Consider the following 17,426-nt stretch of genomic DNA (forward strand, 5'->3'; position numbering starts at 1 on the left):
CTGTCTTCCCCATACACTGGCAGCCTCCCCGGCACAGATTTCTCCCTAGAGCTCTGTCTCCCCAGCCTGGGCCTGTACCTGCCACGTGCCCAGCAACTGTCTGCAAAGTAAAATGATGGATGGACCAGCAAACACAGGCTGTAGCAATGACTGCTGCCTTCCCAGTTTCCATACTCCTCTATTCCTTAGAGAAAGAATCCCAATTGTATTAGGGTAGTAAATATCCCAGCTAAAATATGTCCCTAGGTGTGACCAACAGATGAAGTCTTGGTCAGTGAGACACAGGTGGAAACTGCTGCTTTAAACTTCTGACAAGGCCCCTACAGGAAATGAACTGAGCTGAGAGGGAGCTCTTCCCCTTCTGGCTACGAGGAATGCAGACAGGATGGATGGAGCTTCAGCAGCCAACTCTAGACCATGAAGCAACCTTGAAGATGAAAGCCACATACTAGGATGATGAAGTGGAGGCAGAAACCTGGGTCCCTGATGACTCTGGAGCTGCCACACTAGCTCTGTGTGAGAGCTCAGTGTGAACAAGAAATAAATTCTCTATTGGTTAGGCCAGTGGTCGGCAAACTCATTAGTCAACAGAGCCAAATATCAACAGGACGATTGAAATTTCTTTTGAGAGCCAAATTTTTTAAACTTAAACTATATAGGTAGGTACATTGTTATTTACTTAATTAGGGTACTCCTAAGCTGGCCTTTGCTAAAAACTCAAGAGGCCAAAGAGCTGCATGTGGCTCGCGAGCCGCATTTTGCCAACCACTGGGTTAGGCCACTGTTATTTGAGTTTTGTTACCTGATCTTAACTGATATGAAGGCATAAGAGAGATAAAAGGAGAAGAGACCCATATTCTTCTATTATTTGTCTAGTCAGGAAGCCGCCTTGATTGGGGACATGCCTACCTTCTACTTTAATCCCAAGTTGGGACAGTGAGCTCAGTTATGGGCCTCTGATGTTCTAGCTAAATACCCCAGTAATCAGACCATCCAGTCATCTGGAGAAGCACTCATGAGGGCCATACAGAACCTCACAGGAGGGTCCTGGCAGAACACCCCGCCCAGTGGCAGGCTGTGGCAAGCTATAGAGGACTGTGGTGGGCTGTGGGCAGCTGTAGAGAGCTATGGCTGGCTGTAGGGGGCTATGGGCAGCTATGGTGGTCTGTGGCAGGCTGTGAGGGGCTGTGAGCGGCTATGGCGGGCTGTGGGTGGCTGTGGCGGGATGTGGGTGGCTATGGCGGGCTATGGAGAGCTGTGAGTGGCTATGGCGGGCTGTGGCAGGGCTTCCTTGAGAATGACCACTGCCAGCTTAGGAATTTCCGTTCTCTTCAGCTCTGTTCTCGAAGCCCTCTCACCTCATCCAGTGCCCTCATCAGGGAGGGGAGTTTGACCTCCTAATTTTAAATTGCCAGCCTCCCTTGCACCATGCTTTTTATAATCTCACATTTTTTCCATGGCATACATATATCAAATACATTACTTATTTGGTTTATTACTGTCTGTCTCTACCTCTGCCTTTGCTAGAATGTGAATTCATGGGGACAGAGGTTCTGTGTGTTGTCTGCAATATTGTATTGCTTAGGTTACCAGCATGGACCTGCACAGAGTAAGTATTCATATATTTGTTAAATAAATGGGTGGCTAGAGTAGAGGAGCAGGGCTGGGCCCTTTCTCCCTAGTAAAACATCTGTAAGGATCTGCTATTTTAGGTCTGGGGGTCAGGAGACCTTGAGTTCAGTCCAGGATGGTTAACCCTGAACACATTTTCCCTACTTGTTCATTTTAAATAAAACAACCCTTCTCAAATAATTAAAACAGAACCACTCCTCTTCTGGATATGAATGAAGGTGAAGGAAATAAAACACTAACTTGAAAAGATTTCTGCACCCCCATGTTCAATGCAGCATTATTTACGATAGCCAAGACATAAAAACAACCTAAGTGTCCACTGATGAATGAGTGGATAAAGAAAATATGTTACATATATAAATGGAATATTATTCAGCCATAAAAAAGAAATCCTGCCATTTGCAACAACATGCATGGACTGTGAGGTCATTATTCTGTGAAATAAGACAGAAAAGACATATAGTATATGATTTCACTTATATGTGGAATGAAAAACAAACGAAAAACTCACAGATACAGAACACACATTGATGATTACAAGGGTGAGGGAGGGTTTGGGGGAGCAATGCATAAAGGTAGTCTAAACATACAAACTTCCAGTATAAAATCAATTAGTTCTAGGGATGTAATGTACAGCATGGTGACAATAGTTAACAATACTGTATTGTATATTTTATTTTTTAATCCTCACCTGAGGATATTTTTTTTTCATTGATTTTTAGAAAGAGGGGAAGGGAGGAGGAGAGAGAGAGAGACACACATCAATTGGTTGCCTCCCGTACATGCCCTGACTGGGACTGGGGATCGAATCTACAACTGAGGTACATGCCCTTGACCAGGAATCAAACCCACAACCCTTAGTTCCTGGGCTGACACTCTAACCACTGAGCAAAACCAGCCAGGGCTGTATTACATGCTTTTTAAGTTGCTAATGAAGTAGAGCTTAAAAGTTCTCATCACAAAAAAATATTTAACTACAGGTGGTGATGGATGGCAACTAGACTTACGGGGGTAACCATTTCCTAATATATACAAACACTGAATCATTATGTTGTACATAATGCAATGTTATAGGTCAATTATACACTGTTATAGGTCAATTATACCTCAATTTAAAAAAAAGCTGTCTGCGTTATATCAGGCACTATTTCCGGGGCCAGGGACTCTGAGATGAAAGATTCTGAGCTTACTTTAATGAGTAAGAGTCAGAAGCCCAGGTGACCAGGCTGTCCCAGAGGCTGACGGTGTCAGGGAATACAATCCCTGGCTGGGCCGCCTGGGGTCTCCCCAGGCCACACCTTCAGCCGCCCCTGAAGAGGAGCCAACTTACCTTCTCTGGGCTTCCTGTGTGAGAAGCACAGTTCAAAGTAAGAAACAGATGCACGCCCCTTCCTGCCTCACAGTAGCTGTTGTGTGAGGGCTTCTTTTATTCATGTTTTAATTATTAACCCTCATTGGGCACTCACTACCCCTCGGGCACTGTTTTAAGCCGATTTTGCACATAACTCAGCTAATTTTCACCACAACCCTATGAAGTGGGTACTATATTAGCCATTTTTACAGGCAGGGAAACTGAGGACCAGAGAAATTAACCCTTTGTATGCCATAAGCATCTATAGACGCAAGATAAAAGCGGTTTTGGATGCATGGCAGTTAACTGGTTAAATTAGCCAAAGCCACAGAGTTGGTGTCAGACCTGGATTCAAACTCAGGGTTGAAGGTCTGAGGCAGTGTGCTGTGACCTCAAGTGCTGTAACCGCCACAGATGGACAAAGGGGGACTCAATGCTTGATGGTTACCTGACAGGCAGGGGAAAACCCAAACCTGTCCCAGATCCCTGAGGCCTCAGAATTTGCACTCCCAAACCCGGGCCGTCGTCTCCATTCTAGGATTCTGTGGAGACCCTGCAGGGTAACTCTGGCGATCACCCCCTCGGTCTTAATCCCTGGAGGCCCAGAGAGGGTAACATCTCATCTGCATGGGTATCAGGGGTCACTAAGTGCTGCTCTTCTACATACTTCCTCATTTCAGCCTGAGACGCAAAGAAAGAGACCGCTCCTTTCAAAGCTATTCTGAACCACCAAGGCTTTAACACAAATTCACCAGAACAAATAAATAATGCCCATCATGGAAGCAGTTGGAGTGCAGGGGCCCTGGGCTCACCTTGAGGGGCAGGTAGGCAGCAATGGTGATCCGGGCACTCAGGTGGATGTGGCCATGTTTGTAACTCACCAGAAGCACAGTGTGCCCCTGGGCCTCGGCTCTCACGCTGACCCCACTGCAGTGCTCAGAGCCCGGCTGCAGCCGCCCTGCAAGAAGAGAGCTAGATAGTCACTCTGAATGTGCCTGCTGAAAGACCACACAGGCGACAGTCCTTTATCCTGGGCTAGACCCACACCTACTTTTCTAATGTAACATTATCATTCCCATGCCAAACAGTACAATCGTCAGAAACACACAGTTCACAATGACCTCTCCCTCACCTCCGCCCCCATAAACTGAGCACACCCTGTACCCAGGACTGGGATCAAGAAACAACGTGCCCTGGCCTGTTTGGCTCAGTGGATAGAGCGTCAGCCTGCGGACTAAAAGGTCCCAGGTTCGATTCCGGTCAAGGACATATACCTTGGTTGCGGGCACATCCCCAGTAGGAGGTGTGCAGGAGGCAGCTGATCGATGTTTCTCTCTCATCAATGTTTCTAACTCTCTATCCCTCTCCTTTCCTCTCTGTAAAAAAATCAATAAAATATATTTTTTTAAAAAAGAAACAACATGAACTGTACCCTGGAATCTCCCACGGACCCTTGGGGTCACTAGCTCCTCCCCAAAGGAGAACCGCTGTTCTGCTTTTGAACAGCACAGCGTACTTCTGCTGGCTTCGCTATTTTATACAAAGGGATCCAACAAGCTTACACTCCTTTGTGTCTGCCCTCTTCAAGTAAGTGTGGATGGTGAGATCCCTCCTTATGTTATGCATGTTGTAGATGTTTGATCCACATGTGTATACATGATTCTATGGTGTGAAGAGTGGATTTCTCCATGCTACTGGGCTGTTCCCAGGCAGCACAATGGCACACAGTGCTGCTGAGAACATTTCTTTCCGTGCATGCTTCTTCGGGCGGACATATTTCGGCCTTTCTGTTGAGTGTGTCCCTAAGAATGCCATATGTGCACCCCTTATCCCTATTGCCTAGGATCATGCGTATGTTCAGCTTTCAACATTACTGCTTAATATCTTTCCCAAAATGGTTGTAACAAGTTATACTACTTCTAATGGCCATGCTACATCCCTGCCAATACTTGGTATTTTCCACCCTTTTTTAAAAAGGCCATTCTAGTGGGAGTATAGCAGAGTTCTATTGTTTTCTTTCCAAACTTTTAGAAAAAATTATATTGTGAAACCCCATATTGCCACCCCTTAGATTCTACAATTACCATTTTGCTTTATTTCTCTTATTGCATTATCTACCCATCCCCTACCCATTGATCAATTGATCTTATTTTTTTTAAATATATATATTTTTATTGATTTCCGAGAGGAAGGGAGAGAGATAGAGATAGAAACATCAATGATGAGAGAAAATCATTGACTGGCTGCCTTCTGCACGCCCCCTACTGGAGGGGTGGGGAGATCGAGCCAGCAACCCGGGCATATGCCCTTGGCTGGAATTGAACCTGGGACCCTTTAGTCTGCAGGCCGATGCTCTATCCACTGAGCCAAACCAGCCAGGACTGATCTTATTTTTTATGCATTTAAAAGTAAGTTGCAGGTGTTAGAACACTTCATTCTAAATACTTTTACAAACAGGTAATTATCTTTCTAAAAATCAAATTTACACACAGTGAAATGCACAGCCCAGACCATGAATTCTGGCTATCCGGAAGCCCCAACCCCCACGTGCAGCACCACCCCCGCCACCCCAGGTCCCTCATGTGGTTTCCAAGGCAATCCCCAGCCACTCCTCCCCTCCAGGCCATCACTGTATCATTCTGATTTTTCCACCATAGTTTAGTTTTTTTAATACTAGTTTTACTGAAATATAAATCACATACTGCAGAATTACCCATTTAAAATGCACATGCAATTCTGTGTTTTTTAACATATTCATGGGGTTGTGCAACTATCGCCACTAATTTTAGAGCATTTTACCCCCAGCAAGAAACTCCATACCCATGAGCAGTCACCCTCCCCCCCTAGACCCCATCCTTGGCAACCACTGCTCTACACTCAGTCTCCACATGGACCCGTTTGCCTCACACTACACATCCACAAACTGCACTCTTCTTGTCTGGCTCGTCTCATGCAGCGTATTGGCCATGTTGCGGCGTGATCAATGGCCTGCTTCCTTTGCATTGCTGAGTTCTCCACTGCCAGGATGTCCCGCAGTCTGCCTATCCATTCACCAGCTGATCGGCATTTGGGTTCTTTCCAGTTTGGGGCAATTAGTCAGAGCTGCTGTGGACATCTGAGAACAATCTCCTCCACGCTTAGCACACACTTCAATGCGTGCTGTTTCGCCAATGGCCGCTGCTGTGCCATGGGGAGAAGTCCCTAGGCTGCCAAGGAGGGCAGGCCGGAGTCCACAGGCAGAGCACAGGAGCTCCTGAAAACTGAAACTGCCAAATGGGCCATCTGTGTCCACAGTTACACAAAAAGAACAGGGAAATGATGGGTCTGAGTATGGACTCTGCTGTCTTCCCGTCAGGTACAAGGAGTCTGCACTGATGTTTACCTGGACATGACGCCGAATTCTAAGAAGGGCAGTGGGCCCTTTGTACAGGTAGGAAGAGATGCTGAAGATGGAGCCCCGAGGGGCTTACTCTGGTTCCAAGACCCTGCCCTGGAAAGTGGAGGCCCACCTGCCCCGACCAGGCAGAAGCCGGAGTGGCCACATCCTTTCTTGTCTCTAGGCTTACAACACACTCTGCCTGCTCCTTGGAATACTCTCCTCATTTTCTCCCAGTCCCATCCTTCAGGTCTCGGCCTTCCTGCACACCTCCAAACTGGCACCTTCTCCAGCACATCTCTTCTGGGGAACGTGTTTGGGCATTTTGATGCATTCACGGCCAGGAGTGAGACAGAGCCCCCAGGACCCTTGCTCCCACACTGGCACCCTGTCCCAGCACCACTCCTGCCCGTTGCACCATCTGTCTTACTAGACTGTAAAGGCTATGAAGGTGAGACCACAGCTCTCATGTTAACCAGGGACCCCAGGGCATAGCACTTCGGAGGTGCTCAGTGAACAAGGGGCTGGAAATCAGCTGAATCTGAGAACAGAGAAAGGGCTGGGCGGGGACAAGAGCTGTGGGATTGCCTCCCCAGAGGTGAACCTGGTCAAGCTCAATCCTGGGGGCTCCGTGAAGAAGTTCACAGTAACACCCATAACCCCAAGGGGCTCTTAAGAGGGCTTCCATGATGAGGACAAGGCAGAAATGGGATCCCAGTGGCAAGTCCAGCAGGAAGAGGGTGAGGCTCCAAATTACTCAAACGGTGCTGGTAGGGGTGTTGCCTGGGATGATGGTCGAGTCCTTTCTGAGAACCAGGGTTTGAGTGCCATCAGGTGTGTCTTAACTTGGTCAAGAACAAGGACATGCACTAGGCGGGGAGACGGAGAAAGAGGACCAGTCAGCCTAACTGGGATCATATCGGCCCTCATGTGTCTATTGGATGAGCGTCCTGTGCCCTGGGGCAGGTGCCACTCAATCTACTGACCCCGTCTGGTCCTGAGTCCCACAGATTTCCACGATGCCTGTGGCCTTCTACCCTGACTAGGCTTCTCATGTTACCTGGGCCCTTCCACAAGCCTTCACAAAGCCACATGTACTCTACACTGGGGCACACTTACGGAGCTTTCTAAGGGAAATTTTGCTGCCACAGGATTTGTCTCAGCTGTTGTCTTCAGGACCAAACCCCAGCTCTGGGCTGAGGGACATTCATTTGTAACCCTCACAGCAGGCAAGGGGCCGGTATCCCCACTTTATACATGAAGAATCCAAGGCTCAGAGAGGTTGGGCAACTCAGACAGTATTGAAGAAGGGGTGCTCAGACCCGGGAGTGTGGAATTCCAAGGCCTGTCCTTTATTCCTGGACTCCTGGATGCTTACCCAGCGCCTGGCTTGAGCCTGCCCATTCTCCTCCAGGACACCTGTGGGGACTGGGGAGGCAGGCTTCTTTCCTGCCGCCAGCAGGACTCGCTCCCACACGCTAATGTTTTCCTCCACCCTAAATTGTTGCCTCGCCAGGAACACTTAAGATCTCCCACAGCTGGTTCTCCTGGATGGTCAGAGAGGACCTGGCATAGCTTGTCCTTCCTCTGTGCAGCTCCGAGTTCACAGGGCTCCATGGGTAGCCACGCTGCAACGCTGGTGTGGAAAGCTGCTCGGCACCTCAGGCCAGTCTACAAACACCTCTGCCAACTAGGCTTCCCAGCCCCGCCAGGATCAAGCCACACTCCTCTGCTCACACTGTCAGTGGCTCCCCACTGCCTGGACACTGAGGTCCAAGCCCTCCAGCACCCTCCACAATTCAGGATCCAACCAGTTCAGCCATTCCAGGTCCACTGTGTGCCCACGTCCCTGGACATGCCCTCCTCAGGAGCCCCACCCACTGAATGCTGTTCCTTGTTTCCCTGTTACTTCCACCCCTGCTCAAACCTTACTCCTTCCTCAATGGCTCAACAGTCCTTGCTTTTCTTCATCTGCACATCGAAGAGGAGCTCTCTGCTGCCCCTGAGCTGACTTCCCTGCAAAGCCCACTTTTTGGAGGCCTGAGGCTTCAGATCAGTATCCCAGACATACTGGGATCTGCATACCATCACATCCTGTGCCCTTGTGTGACCTTGGGTGGCTACCCAGCTTCAATCCCTTTATCTGACACATGGCCCAACACCAGTTCCTCCTCCTGTGATGGTTTTGAAGTCTAAGGAGGGCATATACAGAGGCTCACTTACCTGTACCTGGCAGGGCTGACACCCTATAAACTAACAAGCTTCCACTGCCACCAACACCACTGCCACCACCACCCCCAAACCCTGCATGGGGCGCTGATGGCTCTGGAGGACTACACTGTGCATGTCTCAAAGGTGTTGCAATTCTGTCCCTAACCAAATCCCCTTTTCAACAGTGTATTCTTTTTTGTAAAAAAAGACGTTTTTATTGATTTTAGAGAGGAAGGCAGAGAGAGAGAGAGAAATAGAAACATCAATGATGAGAGAGAATCATTGATCAGCTGCACGCCCCACAATGGGAATCGAGCCCGCAACCAGGGCATATGTCCTGACAGGGAATCGAACCGTGACCTCCTGGTTCATAGGTTGATGCTCAACCACTGAGCCATGCCAGCCAGGCAACAGTGTATTCTGAGCACCTACTGCATTCCAGGTGCTGCAATAGGCACTGTGACATGCAATTCTATTTAGTATGATACCACATTTTAGAGATGTGGAAACCGAGGCTGAGAGAGCACAGTGACACAACAGGGCACATGGCAGGTAAGATCCAAATCAGACCATTGCTGATGGAGCACAAGGAGACAAATGCCATTTCTCATGCTGTGACCCCTGCTGCCTCAAGCCCTCTATTTAGGAGCCTAGAGCAGCCCATGTTGAACACAAGGCGTCAACCCACTGCTATCTGGCGCCTGCTCCTCAGTGCTAATGTACCTGGAAGCAGCTGGAATACGCCCTGGTTCTCCATCTCGACCACCAAGTCTAAGTGGGAGCAGTCACTAAGGGTGACCACCTCGTTGGCCCCGCCGGGCATTAGGCCATTGATCCTGATGGGCAGCTCCAGGGTCTGGCCCACTCGTGCCTCCACCTGGCATGGGGTGAACTCCATGCCTCTGGGCTCAATCACATACACCTAGAAGACAGGGAGTTGATTAGGCCATCAGGCTCCATGGGAGAGGAAAGGCCTGCTGCTCGGATTTACTAACAGTACTGTGTGCTGGGTAGCAAATATACATCAGTGAGAAGACCAAGCCTGAGGGGCAGGAGGGTGTGTGCTGGGGACTGAGGTGATATTCAGAGATAGAGCTGTCAGGGAAGACCTCTCTGAGAAGGTGATGTAGGAGCTTAGATCTGAGAGCCACAAGTCTGGAGGAAAGAAAAGAGATAGTCTGAGCCACAGTCCTGAGGCATGTACCAGCTCAGCACATTGGAAAAATATAAAGAAGGCAGTGTACAGGGTGAGAGAGAGCCAACATCAAAAATAAGGAATCTTTGCCCAGCAGGTGTGGCTCAGTGGGTTGAGCACCGACCTATGAACCAGGAGGTCTCAGTTCTATTCCTGGTCAGGGCACATGCCCAGGTGTGGGCTTGATCCCCAGTATGGGGCATGCAGGAGGCAGCCGATCAATGATTCTCTCTCATCATTGATGTTTCTATCCCTCTCTCCCTCTCCCTTCCTCTCTGAAATCAATAAAAATATATTTTAAAAAACAACAATCTTTGTATAAACGAAACTCACCAGACTCCAGGTTCAGTTAGGAGAATATTGCTAACTCATTGACTCCTCTCAGTCTCCTTGTTAAGAAGGTTCTATTACCAACCTCAATACTTGATGAAGAAACTGGCATGGGAGGTTAAAGAACCTATCTGAGCTGAAGCATAGTAGTGTCTGGCCCGGGCAGTCCAGCACTGAGAGCCAGGCTCTAACCATTATACACTGCCTATCAGGGAATTGTCCTTGGCTTTTGGCTGAGTAACTGGGTGGAAGGTGGCACATTTACTGAGATGAAGAAGCTTGGGAGATGGGCAGGGGCCAGGTGGTTAGAATTTATCCAAATATTTCACAATTACGCTATAGCTAAAGGGTCTCCGTTACAACCCTCTTCATACGAAACTTAGATAAATTTTAAGGTAGGGATGTGTGTGTTAGTGTGACAATAAAAAGACAAAAGAGCCTATCAACAATATCCCAAATAATAAAAGAGAAGGTCAGGATTAGACACACCATGTATGGACCTTCAATTTCTGCCCTAAGTGAAGTAATGAAAGGGCCAGGGAGGAAGGAAAGAAGTGGGGTCAGGAGGCCACCAGGCTCAGCTGCGGATGACCACTCCCACCGGTGGCCTTTGCTGAGTGAGCTGATCCCACATCACTTGGGGTCAAAAGCCAGGTATGGAGCCCTAGGACAGGGGACTCCTGACTGTATCTGAACAGGAAGCAGAGGAGAGGCTGGCCCGGGTCTCCTGGAGTCCTGGCTTTCCTTTCCTTGGGCACTTACCACCTGACAGTCAGCGACCCCTCCAATTCGGAAAGTCATATGTTTAAGGTCTGGCAAATTTTCTAGAATGGCTCATTTGATTATCTCCTGTGTTCTGTGTTCTCTTGTCTCCACTCCAAAAACTCCAGCTATGTTGACCCTGGCCCTGCTGGTCCCATCCCCTGCCTGGTGCGGGATGCCATTCCCATCTCCCTGATGCAGCTGGGAGCTCCAGGGCAGGGCTAGGGCCAGACCCACCACCACTTCACCTGTTGCCAACACTAAGTATAAGATCAAGGGCTAAAGGGTGATCTGAATTAAGCCTGAGGCCTAGACACCCCCCGCCCCCGGGCTGTGCTGGCCCCTGAGGTCTCACCTTCATCTCCCCAAAATGGAGCGGGTTCTGAACATCGTGAGCCTGGATCACACTGAGTCCCTGGTCACTGACGGTGGTCATCACACCCTTGACGGTGACTGTGGCGACCACGTAGTTCGATGAAGACCAAGTGAAGTTCCCACTCCCACCGTGGGCCTAGAGGAAAACCACCATCTGATCAGCGCACCTGCACGGTCTCTCTGCTTCACACTCCCGCTCACATTCACCCCACTCACACCTGCTCCCACTCACAGGTCAGTGGCCCCCACTGCAAGGAAAAGCATGGCATCTACCCCTCGCTCTCTCCACTCAACCCTGGTCTAGTCCTCACATTCTAGGGACCTTGTGGCTGACGTACACATACCCACATGTCCGTGACAGTGGCCCAGAGCCCAGGGGCACCTCCCAGAGCTCAGGCTGGAATGGATGGACCCTAGGCCATGGAGCCAGGTGCAGGATGCTGCCTCTGACCAGACACAACGCCCCGTCCCAGCACACACCCTGCCCACTCCTCACCATCCGCCATGAAGGAAACAACAGTCCGGCAGCTCCCAAGAACAGGGGCCACCACCTTAGAACCCAGGAGGGGCCAGGGGGGTGACACACCTGGCAGTGGGCACTAGTGCACAGACAGGACACCTGTCATCACTGCCAGGGAGGTGGGGACTGATGGGGAACAGTCTGCCCACAAGGGCGCAAAAGGCCCAAAGGAATCAGTCCATGCTGACAAATGCCCAAGAACACTTGATAAAATAACAAGGTTGGAGACATTTTCTCTTATATTTCAATTTTTTCTCTACGAATATTTACACTGCTTTGGGAAAACAATTTTTTTACAAAAACAAATGTATGTGGCCCTGGCCTGGTAGCTCAGTTGGTTAAAGCATTGTCTCAACACATCAAGGTTGAAGGTTCAATCCCTGGTCAGGGCACATACAAGAATCAACCAATGAGTGCATAAATAAATGAAACAACAAATCAACATTTCTCTCTTTCCTTCTTTCTCCCTCCCTTCCACTCTCTCTAAAATCAATAATTTAAAAAAAACCAAATGCATATGGAAGTTATATCCGTATTCCAGGTTTTCTTTACTTTGCTTTACTTTGTTTTTCAGGATTTTTTTTTCTTCTGATTATCAAAATGCACAGCTGTGATAGAAGCCTCATAAATAAAGACTCTGATTTTGAATTCTCTCCAGCTCCTAGAAGATAATATTAGATGGAACATAATGTCCATGAAGCCTCAATCCCACGGAAACGCCCAAAGGAGTGCAGCCAGACTGGGGGCTCCCGGTTACCTTGATCACGTACTGATAGGCGCCTGTCTTTGGTTGCCACGGAAATATCAAGATGCTCGGATAGAGGGTGATGGGGACGTGAATTTCCACCTCCTGCTGGTTCCACACAGGCACTTGTAACATGTGGACCCCTCCATCCTGCAACGGGGTGAGGGTGCCCCAGATCACCATGACAACCAGGTTGTAGCAGTTTTCCCAGTCAAGCAGACCCCTGCCCCTCCCTGGGGATCAGTCCCTAAGGGGAAGTGGGAAGGAAGTGCCAGAGAACCCGCAGACTCTCCATCTCCTGGGAGGTGGCTTTGTGTGGCTCTGCAATGACCACTGGAGTGAATGCTGCTTGACTTCATCCTCAGGGACCCTGAGAGAACGGGTGTGGGTATCCCCACTTCACAATGGGAAAACTGAGGTGTGGTACGATAAAACAACTCGCCCAAAGCCCCCAGGGAAGATCTGGGTAGGAATTGCAGTGCGGTCCACAGGCCGTTTCTTTCTGCTGCCTCTTAGAGGTTGGTGCAGGGTAGGCAGATGAGAACAGTCATGCCATCAGTAAAGAACTGCTCCCACCTAAAACTGAGTGGCCTTTTAAGTACAGGAAAAAAGGAAAAGACTTTGAAGCTGGGGAGAGATTAACCAAAGACGTTATATGCATATATGCATAGCCCATGGACACAGACAACAGTGCCGTGCAGTTCTTGGGGGAGGAAGCGGGGAGAGAGACTGCAGGGTGGAGGAGATCAATGGGAAAAAGGGGACATCTGTAATACTCTCAAAGATAAAGATAATTTAAAAAATATGTATGTAAAAATTTTAATAATAAAAGAGACTTTGAAGGACCCACAGCCAAAATAGCCAAAGGGATGCTGGTGGCTCCTGGTTGGTACAGCTGGATGAGGGGCCCAACACTGTTCCTCAGCAAGCGTTCTGGCCCTCTTCCCAAAGGTGCAGGCTCATTCACACCGGGGGCTGGCAGAGGAAGAGGGGCTTTGGCCCGGTAGGGGGACAGGTGACAGGAAGAGCCCCAAGCCGCCCTCAGACATCCTTTGTGAGCTCAGAGAGAGAGGGACCCTCAAGGTACCTGTGAGAGGAACACATAGGCCGAGCTTAGGTCCCTGACTCACCAGGGCTCCCATCCAGCCTGGGTGAACACTTCTGCCTGTGGGGCACAGGAGGTGGATGCGGGGTGCCGACTTACCTGATCTACCACGGAGGTGAGGGCTGCCTCCACAGCTGTCTGGCCTCTCTTTATTGGCCTGACCTGATGGGACGACCCATTCTTGGAAGAAGAGAGCACCTCGAAGAACTCAGAGGGAAGTGCAGTTTCAATGCGGATGTTCTGGAAGGCGAGGCAGGGTGGGTGAGAGGTGCTTCTCAGACAACCCAGGGAAGTCAGATGCAGGCCAGAAGCCATGTGACCTGAAAGCAGCAGTCAGGCCAGGCAAGGGGCCCCAAGGCTTGCAGGCCTCCAAAAGCCAGCAGACAAGCTGGACAAAGCCCACGCTGGCCTTGACCCATCCCGGGCTTCCCTCCCTGCCTGACCTGATGACCTGGTGCTCCTGCTATAGTTACCCTGTGGGACTCCTGGGAGCTAAAAGCCTGCAGTCAGCTTTCATAGGCCCTGAGGTCCCAGCAAGGAGACCACCAAATACAGTAAAGGACACTGAAACCCTTACAGCTCATCACAGCTGGCAGACACCACCTCCCCACCACCACCTCCTCACCCTGCTGCCTGCAGCCTCTTTTCCCGCCCAGCCCTGTAGGAGTGAGTCTGTGGGGTGCAGATGCACAGGTGTGCTGGTCCTTGAGATGCCCCAGGGATCCCACACAGTGCCTCCCGTAGGCCCAACAGCACCATTAGGAAGTTCCTGAACTCGGCCTGCCTGCATGGGGACCCCTGTTCTTTGGGGGCAGCTCATTTAGAAGCTATTCCACCTCCCCATCCCCCACCCCCCACCCCATGACCCTAGGCAGGCACTCACATCTGATGGGTAGACCTTGTTGCCAGACTTGTCAAGCACGTCGATGGTAATTTCATATAGGCGTCCAGTCTCAAGCACCCACCTGTCACCAGGGTGGACTGTGAACGCTGTAAGAAAGGCAAGTGGCAGCATCTGTGACTCAGGCCACAGCCCCATACAGGATGGGACCAAGCACCATTAGCACGAGGGCCCACACTGCTTACCTGGAGGCCCCACAACCACCTACCTGGAAGGCTCCAGACCACTTACCTGAAGAGACATACAAATGCTCAACTTAAAGGTACCTACAACCACTCACCTGAACGACTCACATCTACTTACCTGGAGGGCCTACAACTACCTATCTGGAAGGGCTTAGACCACTCAACTGGAGAGACCTATAAGTGCTCACCGGAAGGGCCCCATAGCACTCACCTAGATAGTCCACAACCGCTCACCTGTATTCCTCCATGGAAAAAGACCAGCTGTTAATGACATGTGGGATCTGATGCTGGGCACCAGTGCTGAGCCCTACAAACCTGAGCTGATCTCTAAGATTCTCCAGGACAATCCCACACTGACTGCTCAAAACTCACTCAAACTTGACCCTGTCCATAGTAGGTCATACTGGTATATACTCTGAATACACAGTAGGCCCACTCTGAATACATGTGAGTCTATACTCTGAACCCATAATAGGTCTATGCTTTGAATCGACAGTTGTTCTATGCTCTGAATCCACAGAGGGTCTATGCTCTGAATCCAAAGTGAAGCTACACTCTGAATCCACAGTGAGTCTATGCCCTAAATCCACAAGGGTCTACCCTATGAACCACAATAAATCTATGCTCTGATACCACAGTGGGTCTACGGTCTGAATCCACAGTAAGGCTATACTCTGACTCCACACTGAGGCTATACTGAGTCTACCCAAGGGCTGCACTCTGAACCCACATTGTATCTACATTCTGAACGCACAGTAGGTTTACGTGTGAGGCCTGGCACTGGGTACACTCCCTGAGTGAGCCTGCCCTGCTTCCAGGCCCCCTGCTTGGTTCCCACAGTAGATGCCACACCAGCTGCCTGCTGCTCCTGTGATGCCATGTGCTTTCTCACCTCCACACCATTACCCATGCTGCTCTCTGGGCCATGATGACCCACCCGCAAAAGCAGCTACTTAGGAAAGGCCTGCCTCAATTAGCATGTTCTGGAAGCCTTTCTCTGCTCTCTCATTAACCCGCCCAGCTGTCCCGTCACCCCGGCTGTGCTGGCCTCTCCCCACAACACCAAGCACCAAGAACCCTGTCTACCTTCTGGAACACCCTGCCCAGCACAGACCAGACAGCTGGGGGATGCCAAGGAGGCATTTCTAAGTAAGTGGAGCTCCTAAGACACGCAGGGCCATCCTGCTTGGTGTCACCACATCATCCATAGAGGTCTACACCAAACAGCAATCTGACATGGCAGCACGCAAGAAAACTTTGGGGTTGCTGCGCCACATCACTGCGCCACATTGCTGCGCCACATCATTGCTGCGCCACATCACTGCATCAACAGGTGAGCAATCCCAGACCAAAAGAAGTGTTGCGTTGGGGATCTGGAGTGTCCCGGACACGTCTCAAGTCCTCATCTGTCATGGCAGCTCCTGGGCATTGGCTGTACCCATGGCTATGGGTTCCTCCCCTCCTCGCTGACAAAAGCCTCCCCTTCCTCTGCAAGGAGACATCTACCCACTATCATGGTACCTTAGGGGCCCTTCTATCTACCCACTATCATGGTACCTTAGGGGCCCTTCTAACCTCCAAATGTCCATGGCCATGATCAGGTCTAGACAGAGCCCTGCTATGAAAGCCAGCAAGAGACAAAGCCCTTCCCACTTTACCCTATCCTATTTCTCTCCATGATGAGCTGGCCATCTACCTGACCCCGTCTAGCCTCTGACAGATTCTGGGTTCGGACAGGGGAAGGACTGAGGAGCAGCCCTGGCAAGGGCAAGTGGGTGCTTGATGGCCCCAGGCCTCCCAGCTGGTCGAGCTGGTCAGAGTGAAGCATTCTCTGGGGAGTTGTTACTTTTATTTTATTTCCTAACTCATGTAATAAAAAAAGAACAGCATCCAGGACCTAGGATGCCCACACTCACCCAAGTATCCGGGTTCCACCACGTAGATGGTGCTGTTAGGTAACCTGGAAGCACCCTGCATACGGATACCTGAATTCCTCATTAAGGAACAAAACACAAGGCAGTAAATAAACCAGCTGGCAGGCTTCAGCATGGGTAGGATGACTCCCATCACCCACCACATGGACAGAGGAGGGAGGGAAACTTGCCTGCCTGGTGTCAAGTGGGGCAGAGCTGTTTCCAGAATCAGAGCCACCCTGTACTTCCTACACCAGCAAAGGGGGTCTCTGCAGAGGACACTGGAGGCACACAGGACACCCCAAAAAGTCTGAAACACGGGATGATGCCATTGTGGAAACAGCTTCAGCCAGCCCCTTGGAAGAGGTCGCAGGCGTTCTGGAGTTGGGAGTGAGGCTCCAGGCTCACCACCAGCTCCCATCCGGGAGCTTTTCCAGCGAGTCACCCACAGAGGTGAGCAATCTTTCTGATTTCCAGATCTTGAGGGAAAACAGGGCTATTTTTAGCCTAGCCCAGCTTCCCAGGAGAAAAAGACTCCCCTTCCAACTGCAAATCCCCTGAGCACAGGACATGCGTCAGGCAGCCGGCTGGAGGAAAGGATACTCCTGTAGCCCAGGACCAGGCTGCTCTGTCCCAGCTGCACGGCAGTGACCGTCGTCGTGTCCTGAGCCAAGACAGTCACGGGCCGGCTGGGGTCTCCCGCAGGGCCCTGGATGTGGTCTTGAAGCTGCAGATGGTACTGATCTGAAGGCATTGAGAGTTCTGGCCACCGAAACCCAAACAGAGCCAGGCGGGAGAGAGGGAGCGAGAAGAAAGGAAACGTCA

At 50.4% G+C, this 17,426-nt stretch overlaps 1 protein-coding gene across 1 annotated transcript in view; it reads right to left on the reverse strand.

The window, feature by feature from the left end:
• Positions 1-17,426, reverse strand: part of NUP210 (nucleoporin 210) — a 129,039-nt gene that overhangs the window by 69,665 nt on the left and 41,948 nt on the right. Inside the window, exons 7-14 of the mRNA XM_054721607.1 lie at positions 17,205-17,363; positions 16,605-16,673; positions 14,486-14,592; positions 13,702-13,842; positions 12,510-12,647; positions 11,213-11,368; positions 9,294-9,492; positions 3,796-3,941 (exon numbers count right to left, since the gene is read on the reverse strand). Coding sequence (XP_054577582.1) covers positions 3,796-3,941; positions 9,294-9,492; positions 11,213-11,368; positions 12,510-12,647; positions 13,702-13,842; positions 14,486-14,592; positions 16,605-16,673; positions 17,205-17,363 — 1,115 coding nt within the window. The remainder of the gene's footprint in view (positions 1-3,795; positions 3,942-9,293; positions 9,493-11,212; positions 11,369-12,509; positions 12,648-13,701; positions 13,843-14,485; positions 14,593-16,604; positions 16,674-17,204; positions 17,364-17,426) is intronic.

The sequence above is a fragment of the Eptesicus fuscus genome, chromosome 9, assembly GCF_027574615.1.
Source record: "Eptesicus fuscus isolate TK198812 chromosome 9, DD_ASM_mEF_20220401, whole genome shotgun sequence".
In the NCBI taxonomy this organism is placed as follows: domain Eukaryota; kingdom Metazoa; phylum Chordata; class Mammalia; order Chiroptera; family Vespertilionidae; genus Eptesicus; species Eptesicus fuscus.